Source organism: Malaclemys terrapin, chromosome 2 (assembly GCF_027887155.1).
Source record: "Malaclemys terrapin pileata isolate rMalTer1 chromosome 2, rMalTer1.hap1, whole genome shotgun sequence".
Taxonomy (NCBI): domain Eukaryota; kingdom Metazoa; phylum Chordata; order Testudines; family Emydidae; genus Malaclemys; species Malaclemys terrapin.
Window position 1 is genome coordinate 1,746,508 of NC_071506.1, and position 13,929 is coordinate 1,760,436.

The following is a 13,929-nucleotide window of genomic DNA, read 5'->3' on the forward strand; positions in this document are numbered from 1 at the left end:
AGAGAGAGGGGTCTAGTTCAGAGAAAGGGGAATCTGCAGAGCCCAGAGGCCTGGCTTACCCTCCCAGAGCAGCTGTGCCCACAGGCTGCCCTCCTCAGTCCCCCCTCAGACACGGGTCCTCACCTGGGGGCTGAAAATCTTCTTATATAAACGTGCCCAGCTCAGTCCTGCTGCCACTATAGACTCCTCATCCCCTCTCTGTCCAGATTGGGAACTTCTGCAGCAGGGCCCTTCTCTTCGGCCCTTGGCCTGCAGCCCCAGCACACGGCTGGTGTGATACGAATGAGCATCACAGTAATAACGTGGCAGCGAAGCAGAAAGGGGCTGGAAAATTTCTGCTTCAGGGTCTCACAGCTGCTTCCTTCCTGATCCTGGCCTCCTCCTGCCTGTTCCCGTGTTTTCTGCACCGCGGCCTGCCCGCAGGTGGTGGGAGCAAAGCAAACAGTCCCAGGTTATAGGAGGAGATTCGGTGAGTTTGGGGGTTGGTGGCAATGGGGAGGTTCGGTTTTGACTGGTTACATCCGTTTGCTCCAGGATCACAAGAGCAGCACGTTGGAGCCGTTCCAGGCACGGGCGGGGAAAAGGCACTTCCCTGGGAGCAGCCCAAAGGTGAGGCCAGTGCGGCGGAGGTGTCTGCAAGCCAAGCTCCCGCTGCATGGCCCCGTGTCTCCCAGATGATACGTCTCAATGCCAGGACAAGCCCCACCACCGGCTTTCTGCTCCAGCTGCTTCCTCCCCTCCCCAAGTATCTGCAGCCTGAGCCCTTGTGATGTTGTAGGTACTGCTGCCGAGCGGTGCCGGTGCAGGCTGCTCCCGCAGAAGCGAGGAGGCGTGACCCCACCCCTCCAGTTACTGGCAGGATGAGCAGACCCACAAAGCAACGCCCATAGCTAGTGCCCCGGTAGTCAGAGCGGACGTGTCCTGAGGGCTCAGATACCATGTGATGGTGCAGTCTGTGTATATTCATGTTGCGGGGCTTCTGCAGGATGGATTTTCCTGTCCCTTTCAACGGATCTTTCTCCTGTGTAACGGAAACAGCCCTTTATACCGGATGTAACCACTTCAGTGCCACAGGCACCTGGCAGAGGCTCGGGTGCCTGCCCGTCTCCCACACACAGCGTGTCATTTTGCAGCACTGTCATGCCCGGCAGTACCTGTGCTAGACAGGCAGCCCTTGCTGATGTTAATCAGCACCTGTCTCTCCTTTTGCAGGCTAAGAAAGCTGCAGGGAGGAGCAGGGTTTCTCCCTCTGCTGGCAGCCCAGAGCCGTCAGTGGGGCCAATAAACGCAATAAACCATTTCTGTAAAGTGCAAATGAAGAGGGATTTGGAGGATCTGAAACAGCCAAAACCTGCTGGAGCACAGGAAACCAAGAACACAGTGATGGCCTTGCCTTCCACTGGGAGGTAAGTTATGCAACAGGAGGAGCTAGGTGAACTGAGGAGGCCGGTGCATGGTCACAGTGGCCTTGCTCAGCGGGCCTTGTGTGGTCATTGCAAAGGACTACAGCAATTTGTTCTTATAAACCCTGTAGGCAAAGCAGGTCATACAGTGCCAAGGATAACAGCATGCTCTCTAGGGTGCTGGGAGCAGCTGGAGTCTGATTGCTTTCTACTGCCGCTGTTCGTCCTTTTATCCTACCCAGAACAATGCTGGGTGCTTACCAGAGCCTGGCTCTGAGAGCCTGCAGTCTGCACTTGAGAAAACCCGCCATGAGTTGGAGCAACACCCCGTTCAGACTTGGGGTTAAACTTGAAAGAAGTCCTAAACTTGTTCAGAGATGAAAATCCATAATTAAAGCACCCAAACAGCCTTCCCTGAACCCTGCAGGGATGCAGTGCAATAACGATCTCATTCTTGTATCAGCGGGGGAGCCGTGTTAGTCTGGATCGGTAAAAGCAGCAAAGAGTCCCGTGGCACCTTACAGACTAACAGACGTATAGGAGCATGAGCTTTCTACAGCCGACGAAGTAGGGATTCACCCACGAAAGCTCATGCTCCAATACGTCTGTCAGTCTATAAGGTGCCACCGGACTCTGCTGCTTTCTAACTCTTAGTGTCAATAGTGTTTAAAGCTTCGGGTGCAGCTACACTGCAGTCAGACACCCACAGCTGGCCTGTCTCAGCTGACTTGGGCTCATGCGGCTCAGCATAGATGTTTGGGCTCAGCCTGGCGGCTGGGCTCTAGGACCCTGCTCCCTCGTGGGAGCCCGGAGCCCAGCCTGAGCCTGGCCGCACACACTGATTTTATAGCCCTGCAGCCCGAGCCCAAGGCAGCTGATGCTGGCCGGCCACGGGTGTTTTATTGTAGTGTAGACGTACACTTAGGTTTGGATTAAACTGATTTTCAAAGCGATATTAGGTTGTTTTGTTTTATTTTTGTTCGTGTTGTGCTGGTCTCCCATCCCATCAGCTCTGTAAGCAGGCACATGACAAAGGGAATTTAACCAGCTCAACTACGCTGTGGGGCCAGCAGTTTTTGGTACTCTGCCTGGTTCTGGGATGTTGAGCCTAATGCTATCATCATCATCACTGTTTCTTAGTGACTCTGCTGCTGTCACTTCTTGAATTAGCGCCTGTATGTATCTTAAATCCAAGTGAAGAATATCTCCTCTAGTGTGTTCTAGCTTTTCCATGAAGCAGCCACTCACAGTAGCAAGAAATTGTTTCTCTAAACTTTGTCCCATTGTGCCACGGGACCAAAGTTCTCCTTGTCTCTGGTCACAAAAACAAGTGAGCAGGCAGTGAAATGGAAAAGTGAGACATTCAAAACCAAGGAGAGGAAATACTCATTCACACCCCACGTGTGAACAGCCTGTGGGTCTCTCTGCTACAGGAAGTCATTGAGGCCAGGATTCAAAAAGGGATTGGTTATCATTTATATTTATATATATATAACATTTCTATGGCTATCAAAATATCCAGGGTTGTTTTGATTAACGATAACAAATTCTGGAGTGGGCATTAGACCTCCTGCTTTAGGGCTTAAGTCAATCATAGAATCATAGAATATCAGGGTTGGAAGGGACCTCAGGAGGTCATCTAGTCCAACCCCCTGCTCAAAGCAGGACTAATCTCCAACTAAATCATCCCAGCCAGGGCTTTGTCAAGCCGGGCCTTAAAAACCTCCAAGGAAGGAGATTCCACCACCTCCCTAGGTAACGCATTCCAGTGCTTCACCACCCTCCTAGTGAAATAGTGTTTCCTAATATCCAACCTGGACCACTGCAACTTGAGACCACTGCTCCTTGTTCTGTCATCTGCCACCACTGAGAACAGCCGAGCTCCATCCTCTTTGGAACCCCCCTTCAGGTAGTTGAAAGCAGCTATCAAATCCCCCCTCATTCTTCTCTTCTGGAGACTAAAAAATCCCAGTTCCCTCAGCCTCTCCTCATAAGTCATGTGCTCCAGACCCCTAATCATTTTTGTTGCCCTCCGCTGGACTCTTTCCAATTTTTCCACATCCTTCTTGTAGTGTGGGGCCCAAAACTGGACACAGTACTCCAGATGAGGCCTCACCAATGTCGAATAAAGGGGAACGATCACATTCTTCGATCTGCTGGCAATGCCCCTACTGATACAGCCCAAAATGCTGTTAGCCTTCTTGGCAACAAGAGCACACTGTTGACTCATATCCAGCTTCTCGTCCACTGTGACCCCTAGGTCCTTTTCTGCAGAACTGCTGCCTAGCCATTCGGTCCCTAGTCTGTAGCAGTGCATAGGATTCTTCCGTCCTAAGTGCAGGACTCTGCACTTGTCCTTGTTGAACCTCATCAGGTTTTTTTGGCCCAATCCTCTAATTTGTCTAGGTCCCTCTGTATCCGATCCCTACCCTCCAGTGTATCTACCACGCCTCCCAGTTTAGTGTCATCTGCAAACTTGCTGAGAGTGCAGTCCACACCATCCTCCAGATCATTAATAAAGATATTAAACAAAATCGGCCCCAGGACTGAACCTTGGGGCACTCCGCTTGAAACTGGCTGCCAACTAGACATGGAGCCATTGATCACTACCCGCTGAGCCCGACGATCTAGCCAGCTTTCTATCCACCTTACAGTCCATTCATCCAGCCCATACTTCTTTAACTTGCCAGCAAGAATACTGTGGGAGTCCGTATCAAAAGCTTTGCTAAAGTCAAGAAATAACACATCCACTGCTTTCCCCTCATCCACAGACCTAGTTATCTCCTCATAGAAGGCAATTCGGCTAGTCAGGCATGACTTGCCCTTGGTGAATCCATGCTGACTGTTCCTGATCACTTTCCTCTCCTCTAAGGGCCTCAGAATTGATTCCTTGAGGACCTGCTCCATGATTTTTCCAGGGACTGAGGTGAGGCTGACTGGCCTGTAGTTCCCCGGATCCTCCTTCTTCCCTTTTTTAAAGATGGGCACTACATTAGCCTTTTTCCAGTCATCCGGGACCTCCCCTGATCGCCATGAGTTTTCAAAGATGATGGCCAATGGCTCCGCCAACTCCTTTAGCACCCTCGGATGCAGCGCATCCGGCCCCATGGACTTGTGTTCGTCCAGCTTTTCTAAATAGTCCCGAACCACTTCTTTCTCCACAGAGGGCTGGTCACCTCCTCCCCATGCTGTGCTGCCCAGTGCAGCAGTCTGGGAGCTGACCTTGTTTGTGAAGACAGAGGCAAAAAAAGCATTGAGGACATTAGCTTTTTCCACATCCTCTGTCACTAGGTTGCCTCCCTCATTCAGTAAGGGGCCCACACTTCCCTTGATTTTTTTCAATCTCTAGCTATCGGAGACCAGGACAAGACCGAATGCGGGGGGCAGATTATCCCACATCGGCTTCTGCGGGGTTCTTACGCCTTCCTCTGAAGCATCCAGTGCTGGCCACTGGCAGAGGGAAGATACTAAACTATCAGCAAAAAGAAGAACAGGAGTACTTGTGGCACCTTAGAGACTAACAAATTTATTAGAGCATAAGCTTTCGTGGACTACAGCCCACTTCTTCGGATGCATATAGAATGGAACATATAATGAGGAGATATATATACACACATACAGAGAGCATAAACAGGTGGGAGTTGTCTTACCAACTCTGAGAGGCCAATTAATTAAGAGAAAAAAAAAAAAACAAACTTTTGAAGTGATAATCAAGCTAGCCGAGTACAGACAGTGTGATAAGAAGTGTGAGAATACTTACAAGGGGAGATAGAGTCAATGTTTGTAATGGTTCAGCCATTCCCAGTCCTTATTCAAACCGGAGTTGATTGTGTCTAGTTTGCATATCAATTCTAGCTCTGCAGTCGCTCTTTGGAGTCTGTTTTTGAAGTTTTTCTGTTGTAATATAGCCACCCGCAGGTCTGTCACTGAATGACCAGACAGGTTAAAGTGTTCTCCCACTGGTTTTTGAGTATTTTGATTCCTGATGTCAGATTTGTGTCCATTAATTCTTTTGCGTAGAGACTGTCCGGTTTGGCCAATGTACATGGCAGAGGGGCATTGCTGGCACATGATGGCATATATCACATTGGTAGATGTGCAGGTGAACGAGCCCCTGATGGTATGGCTGATGTGATTAGGTCCTATGATGATGTCACTTGAATAGATATGTGGACAGAGTTGGCATCGGGGTTTGTTACAAGGATAGGTTCCTGGGTTAGTGGTTTTGTGGGCTATCAGGTGGGCTTTGGTCTGATCCAGTCTGCCAATTCCTATGTTCCCAGGCAGGCCTTCATCTGATCCTTTATTCTGGGCCACACCATCCTTTATTGCATCCCCCTCCATTTGCCACTAAGGACCATGCCTTATGAGCATAAAATGGAGCAGGTTGCAGCCACACATAAAAGGTGTGATTGATGACACCTACTGATCCCAGCATGCAATGCTGCATCTGTATCCAAGAGGCAAGGTTGGAGCATTGTGTGCTGGGGCCTGGGGTCACGACAATGCACTCATCAGTAATAGGATAACAGTGGCTCACATTACACTGTAGGATTCTATGGGTTGCACTTTGGCCACCCACGTATCGCACGCCGTTTGATAAAACCGCAGTGAGAAATCACACCTAGTAGGTTTACGGGGCGTGATGTCATATTACCAGCCAGGAGCAGGCCGGCACTCCTGGGTTTCCCTTCACACCCGCTTCCTTGTGTAAGAAAAAGAGTCTCCAGCACTGCAGAGTGCAGAGAATAACAACTGTTTCTGTGCCAGGAGCCAGGCCATCTTGCGGCTAGGAGAGACCAACACTATGGCGCGAAGGAGACCATCCCAATGTAAGTAGTGGCTCTCACCACCTTCTCCCTGATTTTCTCTGCCTCTTCCCTCCTTGTAGCCTCTCTCTCTCCCATGTTAATAGTGACCTGAAAAACTTTTCACCAGTCAGGTGCAGGGTTCTGTATTGTAGCCTTAATCAAGATTGGGTCCCTGTTGTACTGGGGGCAGTACACCTAGTGGGACACAATTCTTTCCCAACAAGCGCACAATGCAGGTTAAGACCAGACACGACAGTGGGTGCAACAAACCAGCCAACCCATGGGCATGGGAGGGGAGATAAAAGGGTTACACTGATAGTAATAATTCAACAAGGGTTACTTACGAAAACTCGCTGGGTCACACCTGGATAAGTTAGTTTTTTTTAAAAGGATGTGAATAAACAAACGAAAGTTCACTGCTGCCCGAGTGACTCACAGCTGGAGCGGGAGTCACACATCTGCCGCTGACTTATGGCTGACTTAGAACAACACTTCCTCAGCTCTCGTCTCCTAACGCCCCTACTCTACTTGCGCTACATTGATGACATCTTCATCATCTGGACCCAGGGAAAGAAGCCCTTGAGGAATTCCACGAGGATTTCAACAATTTCCACCCCACCATCAATCTCAGCCTGGACCAGTCCACACAAGAGATCCACCTCCTGGACACTACAGTGCAAATAAGCGATGGTCACATAAACACCACCCTATACCGGAAACCTACTGACCACTATACGTACCTACATGCCTCCAGCTTTCATCCAGACCACATCACACGATCCATTGTCTACAGCCAAGCTCTAAGATACAACCGCATTTGCTTCAATCCCTCAGACAGAGACAAACACCTACAGGATCTCTATCAAGCGTTCTTAAAACTACAATACCCACCTGCTGAAGTGAAGAAACAGATTGACAGAGCCAGAAGGGTGCCCAGAAGTCACCTACTACAGGACAGGCCCAACAAAGAAAGTAACAGAATGCCGCTAGCCATCACCTTCAGCCCTCAACTAAAACCTCTCCAGCGTATCATCAAGGATCTACAACCTATCCTGAAGGACGATCCCTCACTCACAGATCTTGGGAGACAGGCCAGTCCTCACTTACAGACAGTCCCCCAGCCTGAAGCAAATACTCACCAGCAACTACACACCACACAACAAAAACACCAACCCAGGAACCAATCCCTGTAGCAAACCCCATTGCCAACTGTCCACATATTTATTCAAGTGACACCATCATAGGACCTAACCACATCAGCCACACCATCAGAGGCTCGTTCACCTGCACATCTACCAATGTGATATATGCCATCATGTGCCAGCAATGCCCCTCGGCCATGTACATTGGCCAAACCGGACAGTCTCTACGCAAAAAAAAAAAAAAAAAAAAAGGACACAAATCAGACGTCAAGAATTATAACATTCAAAAACCAGTCAGAGAACACTTCAATCTCCCTGGTCACTCAATAACAGATTTAAAAGTGGCAATTCTTCAACAAAAAAACTTCAAAACCAGACTCCAACAAGAAACTGCAGAACTGGAATTAATTTGCAAACTGGACACCATCAAATTAGGCCTGAACAAACACTGGGAGTGGATGGGTCACTATAAAAACTAAAAACTAATTTCCCCCGACTGCGACTCACACCTTTCTTGTCAACTGTCTGGAATGGGCCACCCTGATTAACACTACAAAAGTGATTTTCCTCCTGTTGATAATAGCTCACTTCCACTTTTAATTGAATTGTCGCGTTAGAACTGACCCCCCACTTGGTAAGGCAACTCCCATCTTTTCATGTACTGTGTATATATATTCTGCCTACTGTATTTTCCACTGCATGCATCTGATGAAGTGGGTTTTCACCCACCAAAGTTTATGCCCAAATAAATATGTTAGTCTCTAGGTGCCACAAGGACTCCTCGTTGTTTTTACATCTGCTGCTGGTGTCACACATTCTCTCATGCCAGCTGGAACGTCACGCGCTAGCGGGCCGCAGGCAGTGATCAGAGTTTCCCTTCAGCTCCTCTTCCTGCCCACAGGAGGCCGCTTCTCCCTGTTCGCTCAGTACTGCCCAGCCCAGGGAGGGTAGGAAGTGGGGAGGAATGAGTAACCAGCACAGCTCTTCAGTGGGCCTTGTGCAGCCCCTCTTCACGCAGTGAATTTCACTCTGCCTGAGTGTGTTAGTGCATCAGTGTGTTGTAACTCAGGCTTAGGAACAGTGTGACTTACCCTTCTGGATTGTTTTATGCTGAGTTTATTCGGGGCTGGGGGTGGGGGGAGAAGAACCAATTAAATGGTTGCTCCTGTCGGTTGTGTCTTTGGATGGGTGGCTTCGTAACTATGTAGAACCTTAATACAAAGACTCTCCTTTGTCCTATGACTGCAGAGTCCTATCTGTCCACGTCATCTCGAATGGTCTCTTGTAACATGTATTAACTTCTTATGCTCATCAATCAGTTCCATCTTGTATTTAGCTGTGACACTCTGAATATCTTTCCCAGACCTGAAGAAGAGCTCTTTATAACTTTAAAAGCTTGTCTCTTTCATCAACAGAAGTTGGTCCAATAAAAGATACGACCTCAACCAACTTGTCTTTCTAATATCCTGGGACCGACACGGCTGCAACAACACTGCAAACATTTGAAAAAGAGTCATTTCCAAAGTCCCTCACTAATTTGGTTTATAGGAATGGAGAACAAAGCATCAACAGCAAGCAGACAGTACTTCAATGAATCCTGAAACAACATATATGAGCAAATGTATCATCTCAGTGTTAGTGTCCTATTAGGTTGGACAGTGACCTATTAGAGACTAGCATGCATGCTGTGCTTATCCTCTTATTTCTGGAATCGCTCACCAATGTCATTACATTTAACATCCTTGTGGGGGAAAATACCAAAGAAGCCAACCATGAAGTAGCATTTAACTTCAGAAAGGGGACTTACACAAAAATGAGGAAGCTAGTTAAATGGAAATTAAAAGGTACAGTCAGAAGTGAAATGCCTGCAAGCTGCATGGAAACTATTTAAGTACACCAGAATAGAGGTTCAAACTAAACGTATACTCCAAATATAGAAAACAGTAAGAGGACCAAAAAAATGCCACTATGGCTAAGCAAAAGAGTAAAATAGGTGGTTAGAGGCAAAAAGACATCCTGTAAAAATTGAAAGTCATATCCTACTGAGAAAGAGAGAAAGGAGCATAAATTCTGGCAAGTCAAGTGTAAAGTATACTTAGGCAGGCCAAAAAAGAATTTGAAGAGCAACTAGCAAAAGACTCAAAATCTAACTTCAAATTTTGTTTTAGTACATCAGAAACATGAAGCCTGCCAAACAATCAGTGGGGCCACTGGATGATCAAGGTGCTAAAGGAGCACCCAAGGAAGACAAGGCCATTGTAGACAAGCTAAATGAATGCTTTGCATCAGTCTTCACTGCAGAGGATGTGAGGGAGGTTCCCACATCCAAGCCATTTTTTTAGGCAACAGTTCTGAGTAACTGATCCAGATTGAGGTGTCAGTAGAGGAGGTTTTGGAGCAAATTGATAAATTAAACTGTAATAAATCACCAGGACCAGATGGGATTCACCCAACAGTTCTGAAGGAACTCAAATGTGAAACTGCAGAACTACTAACTCTGGTATGTAGCCTCTTGCTTACATCAGTCTCTGTGCCCGATGACTGGAGGATAACTAATGTAACACCAACTTTTTTAAAAAAGGCTCTAGAGGCGATCCTGCAATTACGGGCTGGTAAGCTTAACTTCAGTACCAGGCAAATTGGTTGAAACTATGGTAAAGAACAGAATGATCAGACACACAGATGAACATGATTTGTTGGGGAAGAGTCAACATGGCTTCTGTAAAGGGAAATCATGCCTCACCAATCTATTAGAATTTTCTGAGCGAATCAACAAGCATGTGAACAAGGGTGATCCTGTCGATACAATGTACTTGGACTTTCAGAAAACCTTTGACAAGGTCAAAGATTCTTACGCAGAGTAAGCTGTCATGGGATAAGAGGGAAGATACTCTCCTGGATCAGTAACTGATTGATTAAAATATAGGAAACAAAGGGTAGAAATAAATGGTCAGTTTTCACAGTGGAGAGAGGTAAATAGTGGTGTCCCCCAAGGGTCTGTACCGGGACCAGTGCTATTCAACATGTTCATAAATTGTCTGGAAAAGGGGGTGAACAGTGAGGTGGCAAAATTTGCAGATGATACGAAATTACTCAAGATAGTGTTAGGGACCATGGATCGTGAGCCCTGGTCCACTGGGGCTAGTCACTCCCACCTGCCACCCAAGTGACCGGCTATCTGTTGCTGGAATAGCCGTTGAACTCTGACAGAAGACTCCAGTCCAGGGATCTGATTGGTTGGACACTGGGGGTCTTGACTGGTCCCCAGCTTCTCTTTAACTCAAGCATAGGAACAGGAAGTCCGTGCAACTGGGTTTTCCCTGCTTAGGGCTGCTTCCCCTGTGATACCTGCTCCTACTGCCTGCTACTGATCTCCTGGTAACCTGACTCCTGGTTTGCTCTTTGGCCTGTCTCGGAGCCTGATCTCCTGGTAACCTGACCCTGTCTGCCTCCATACATCTGACTCTCAGTTTTGCTCTCTCGTTTGCCTCGGACTCTGACCTCCTGGGGTCTGACCCGTTTTGACTCCTGCTCCGAGCACTTGGTCAGACCACCAACGCCCCAGCTTGCATGGACCACTGAGGCTACAGGAATGGGTCCGGTCAGTAGAAAGGACCTTGCTAACCCTTCAGGAGCACTGGATGTGCTCAAGTGGGCCATCCATCTTCAGGCAGAAAACGAAGCCCTGCAGGCCCGGGTCGTCCAGCTGACCTTGGAGAACCAGCTCTTGCAAGAGCAAGTCACACAGTTGTGTGCAGAAAACTCTGCATTCCAGACAGGGCTCGTGCAGCCCTGTTCCCGGATACCACTGCCGGAACGGTTTGATGGTAATTGCCAGTGATTCCAGGGATTTATAAACCAATGCTGCCTCCTATTCATGATGTATGCTCAGTCCTATAACACTGACTGTGCAAAAATGGGCCTGGTCATCAGCCTGCTGTCTGGGGAAGCACTAGACTAGGCCGCCCGCGTCTTGAAGCGTGACAGCCCAGTACTGTCAAACTGGGAGGTCTTCCTGCAAGCCATGTCAGTATTTGTGACTGGGTGTTCACTTGCCCTGAAGGGGTTAATGTAGATTGAGAAGGGGGCTAATTAACCCAACAGGCCAGAGTTGAGGGGAATCAGGTGCCTAAGCAATCCCCTGACTGAATAAGGAAGCCCAGCTGAGGCAGAAGGAGCCAGCGTGGATTTATAAATGACTGGGCAACAAAATGGCAGATGAAATTCAATGTTGATAAATGCAAAGTAATGCACAATGGAAAACATCATCCCAACTCTACATATAAAATGATGGGGGTCTAAATTAGCTGTTACCACTCAAGAAAGGTTCAGTGGCAGTCAAAAAAGCTAAGAGACTAGTAGGAACCATTAGGAAAAGGAGAGAGAATACGAAAATACTGTATCATAATGCCACTCTATAAATCCATGGTATGCCCACATCTTGAATATTGTGTGTAGTTCTGGTTACCCCATCTCAAAAATATATATGTGTGAATTGGAAAAGGGACAGCAAAAGAACAAGAAAAATTATTAGGGGTGTGGAACAGCTTCCATACGAGGAGAGATTAATAAGACTGGGACTTTTCAGCTTGGAAAAGAGATGACTGGGGGGGGATATGCTAGCGGTCTATAAAATCATGACTGGGGTGGAGAAAGTGAAGAAGGAAGTGTTATTTACCCTTTCTTATAACACAAGAACTAGAGGTCACCCAATTAAATTAATAGGCAGCAAGTTTAAAACAAACAAAAGGAAGTACACCTCTACCCCGATATAACGCGACCCAGTATAACACGAATTCGAATATAACGTAGTAAAGCAGTGCTCCGGGGGGGGGGGGGCTGCGCACTCCGGTGGATCAAAGCAAGTTCAATATAACGCGGTAAGATTTTTTGGCTCCCGAGGACAGCGTTATATTGGGGTAGAGGTGTATTTCACACAATGCACAGTCAACCTGTGGAACCCGTTGGCTGGGGAGGTTGTGAAGGCTGAAAGTATAACTGGGTTCAGCAAATAATTAGCTAAGTACATGGAGGATAGGGCCCTCAATGGCTATTAGTCAAGATGGTCAGGGACACAATCCCATTCTCTGGGTGTCCTTAAACCTCCGACTGCCAGAAGCTGGGATTGGACAACAGGGCATGGATGACTTGAAATTTCCCTGTTGTGTTAATTCCCTCTGAATATCTGGCACTGGCTACTGTCAGAAGACAGGTTACTGGGCTAGAAGGACCATTGGTCTGACCCAGTTTGGCCATTTTTATGTTATGTGCTGTCCTTGAGACAGTCATTTCTGGGGGACAGGGGTTCTCTAGTGTAAAAATGCAATCCCATTAGGTGCACCATTGGCAGTCTTAGGTATACATCATAAATGTATATATGAACATATAACATTGGGGTAACACACAGTCATCTATTTTGGCCATAGGTAGGAACACACATGATGGAAAGAAAGAGCAGTCACAGCACTATTCAGAACTACTTATTCTTTCTCTTAATATATTTTTCTTTCTCCCTTCAAACACAGGTTTCTACCTTCCGCGCATTTTTCCACTCCCTTTGTTGACGGGATTTGTACATGCTATTAAATTGCCAGTGCCAAGAATCAACGTGAACCCATTTCCACCTGATTCTGACATGCCAGCATCACAAAATACATTCATCTCCATGCAGCAGAAAGTCCAGAAATATTTCATCCCAAAGTTCTCACTTGCAGATAGCTATCCCTGAAGGCATGGCTAGCCAAGATGGCTCTGCATTGACCGGACTCCCAGACTTGATCATTAGCAGAGGCCAGTGAACGAGAATGATAATGGGCTCTTCTAGGTCTGGCTATAAGGAAACTAAATAAACTATAGTCTATATATATGGTAAAGATGAGAGGCCCAGCTGAGAGTTATACACCAACATCTGGATGGAGCAAGCTACACAAAACAAAACGCACCGGGGAAATAATAAATGGAATCAGGATTGTTCTAGTCAATAGCTTCAGACTCCATTACTGTCTCCTCTTCCCTGTGTCGCGGAGTATTGGGGGACTCAGGGCCCTGCACCCCCGGCCTCCTGCGATTCACCATGACTCTCAGCCAGCCAGTAAAGCAGAAGGTTTATTTGGATGACAGGAATACAGTCCAAGACAGGTCTTGCAGGCACAGACAACAGGGCCCCCCTCAGTTAGGTCCAGCTTGGGGTCCAGGGCATCCCAGCCCACCCCCCTTTGGGGGGGGGGGTCAGAGCCATCTCTGCCTCCCAGCCATCTCTCCAGCCCGCTTCCAGCACACTGCCTTCAGCGACCCCTCCCACAGCCTTTGTTCAGTTTCCCGGGCTAAGGAGTCACCTGGCCTTCAACCCCTTCCTGGGTTCTCATGTTACACACTCAGGTATGCGCCTTCGGGCAGACTCAGACTCCCATCCCCCAATGCAGTCTATCCAGCCACACTCCCCTGTCAGCATTCACAGACCACAGTAAGAACAGTCCCAGTTCATCACATCTCTCCCCCCTTCGAGACCGAACTGAGCGGGGTCACTTTAGCCAGTGACCTGGGGAAGTTCGAACCTACCCCCGTTCCCATGGA

At 47.8% G+C, this 13,929-nt stretch overlaps 1 protein-coding gene across 1 annotated transcript in view; it reads left to right on the plus strand.

Annotated features, from left to right (window-relative positions):
• WDR97 (WD repeat domain 97) overlaps positions 1-13,316 on the plus strand; it is a 68,230-nt gene extending 54,914 nt beyond the window's left edge. The window contains exons 25-28 of the mRNA XM_054020527.1: positions 535-609; positions 1,213-1,406; positions 6,174-6,235; positions 12,882-13,316. Of these exons, the coding sequence (XP_053876502.1) occupies positions 535-609; positions 1,213-1,406; positions 6,174-6,235; positions 12,882-13,084 (534 nt within the window). The 3' untranslated portion in view covers positions 13,085-13,316. The remainder of the gene's footprint in view (positions 1-534; positions 610-1,212; positions 1,407-6,173; positions 6,236-12,881) is intronic.
• The last annotated feature ends 613 nt before the right edge of the window (positions 13,317-13,929 follow it).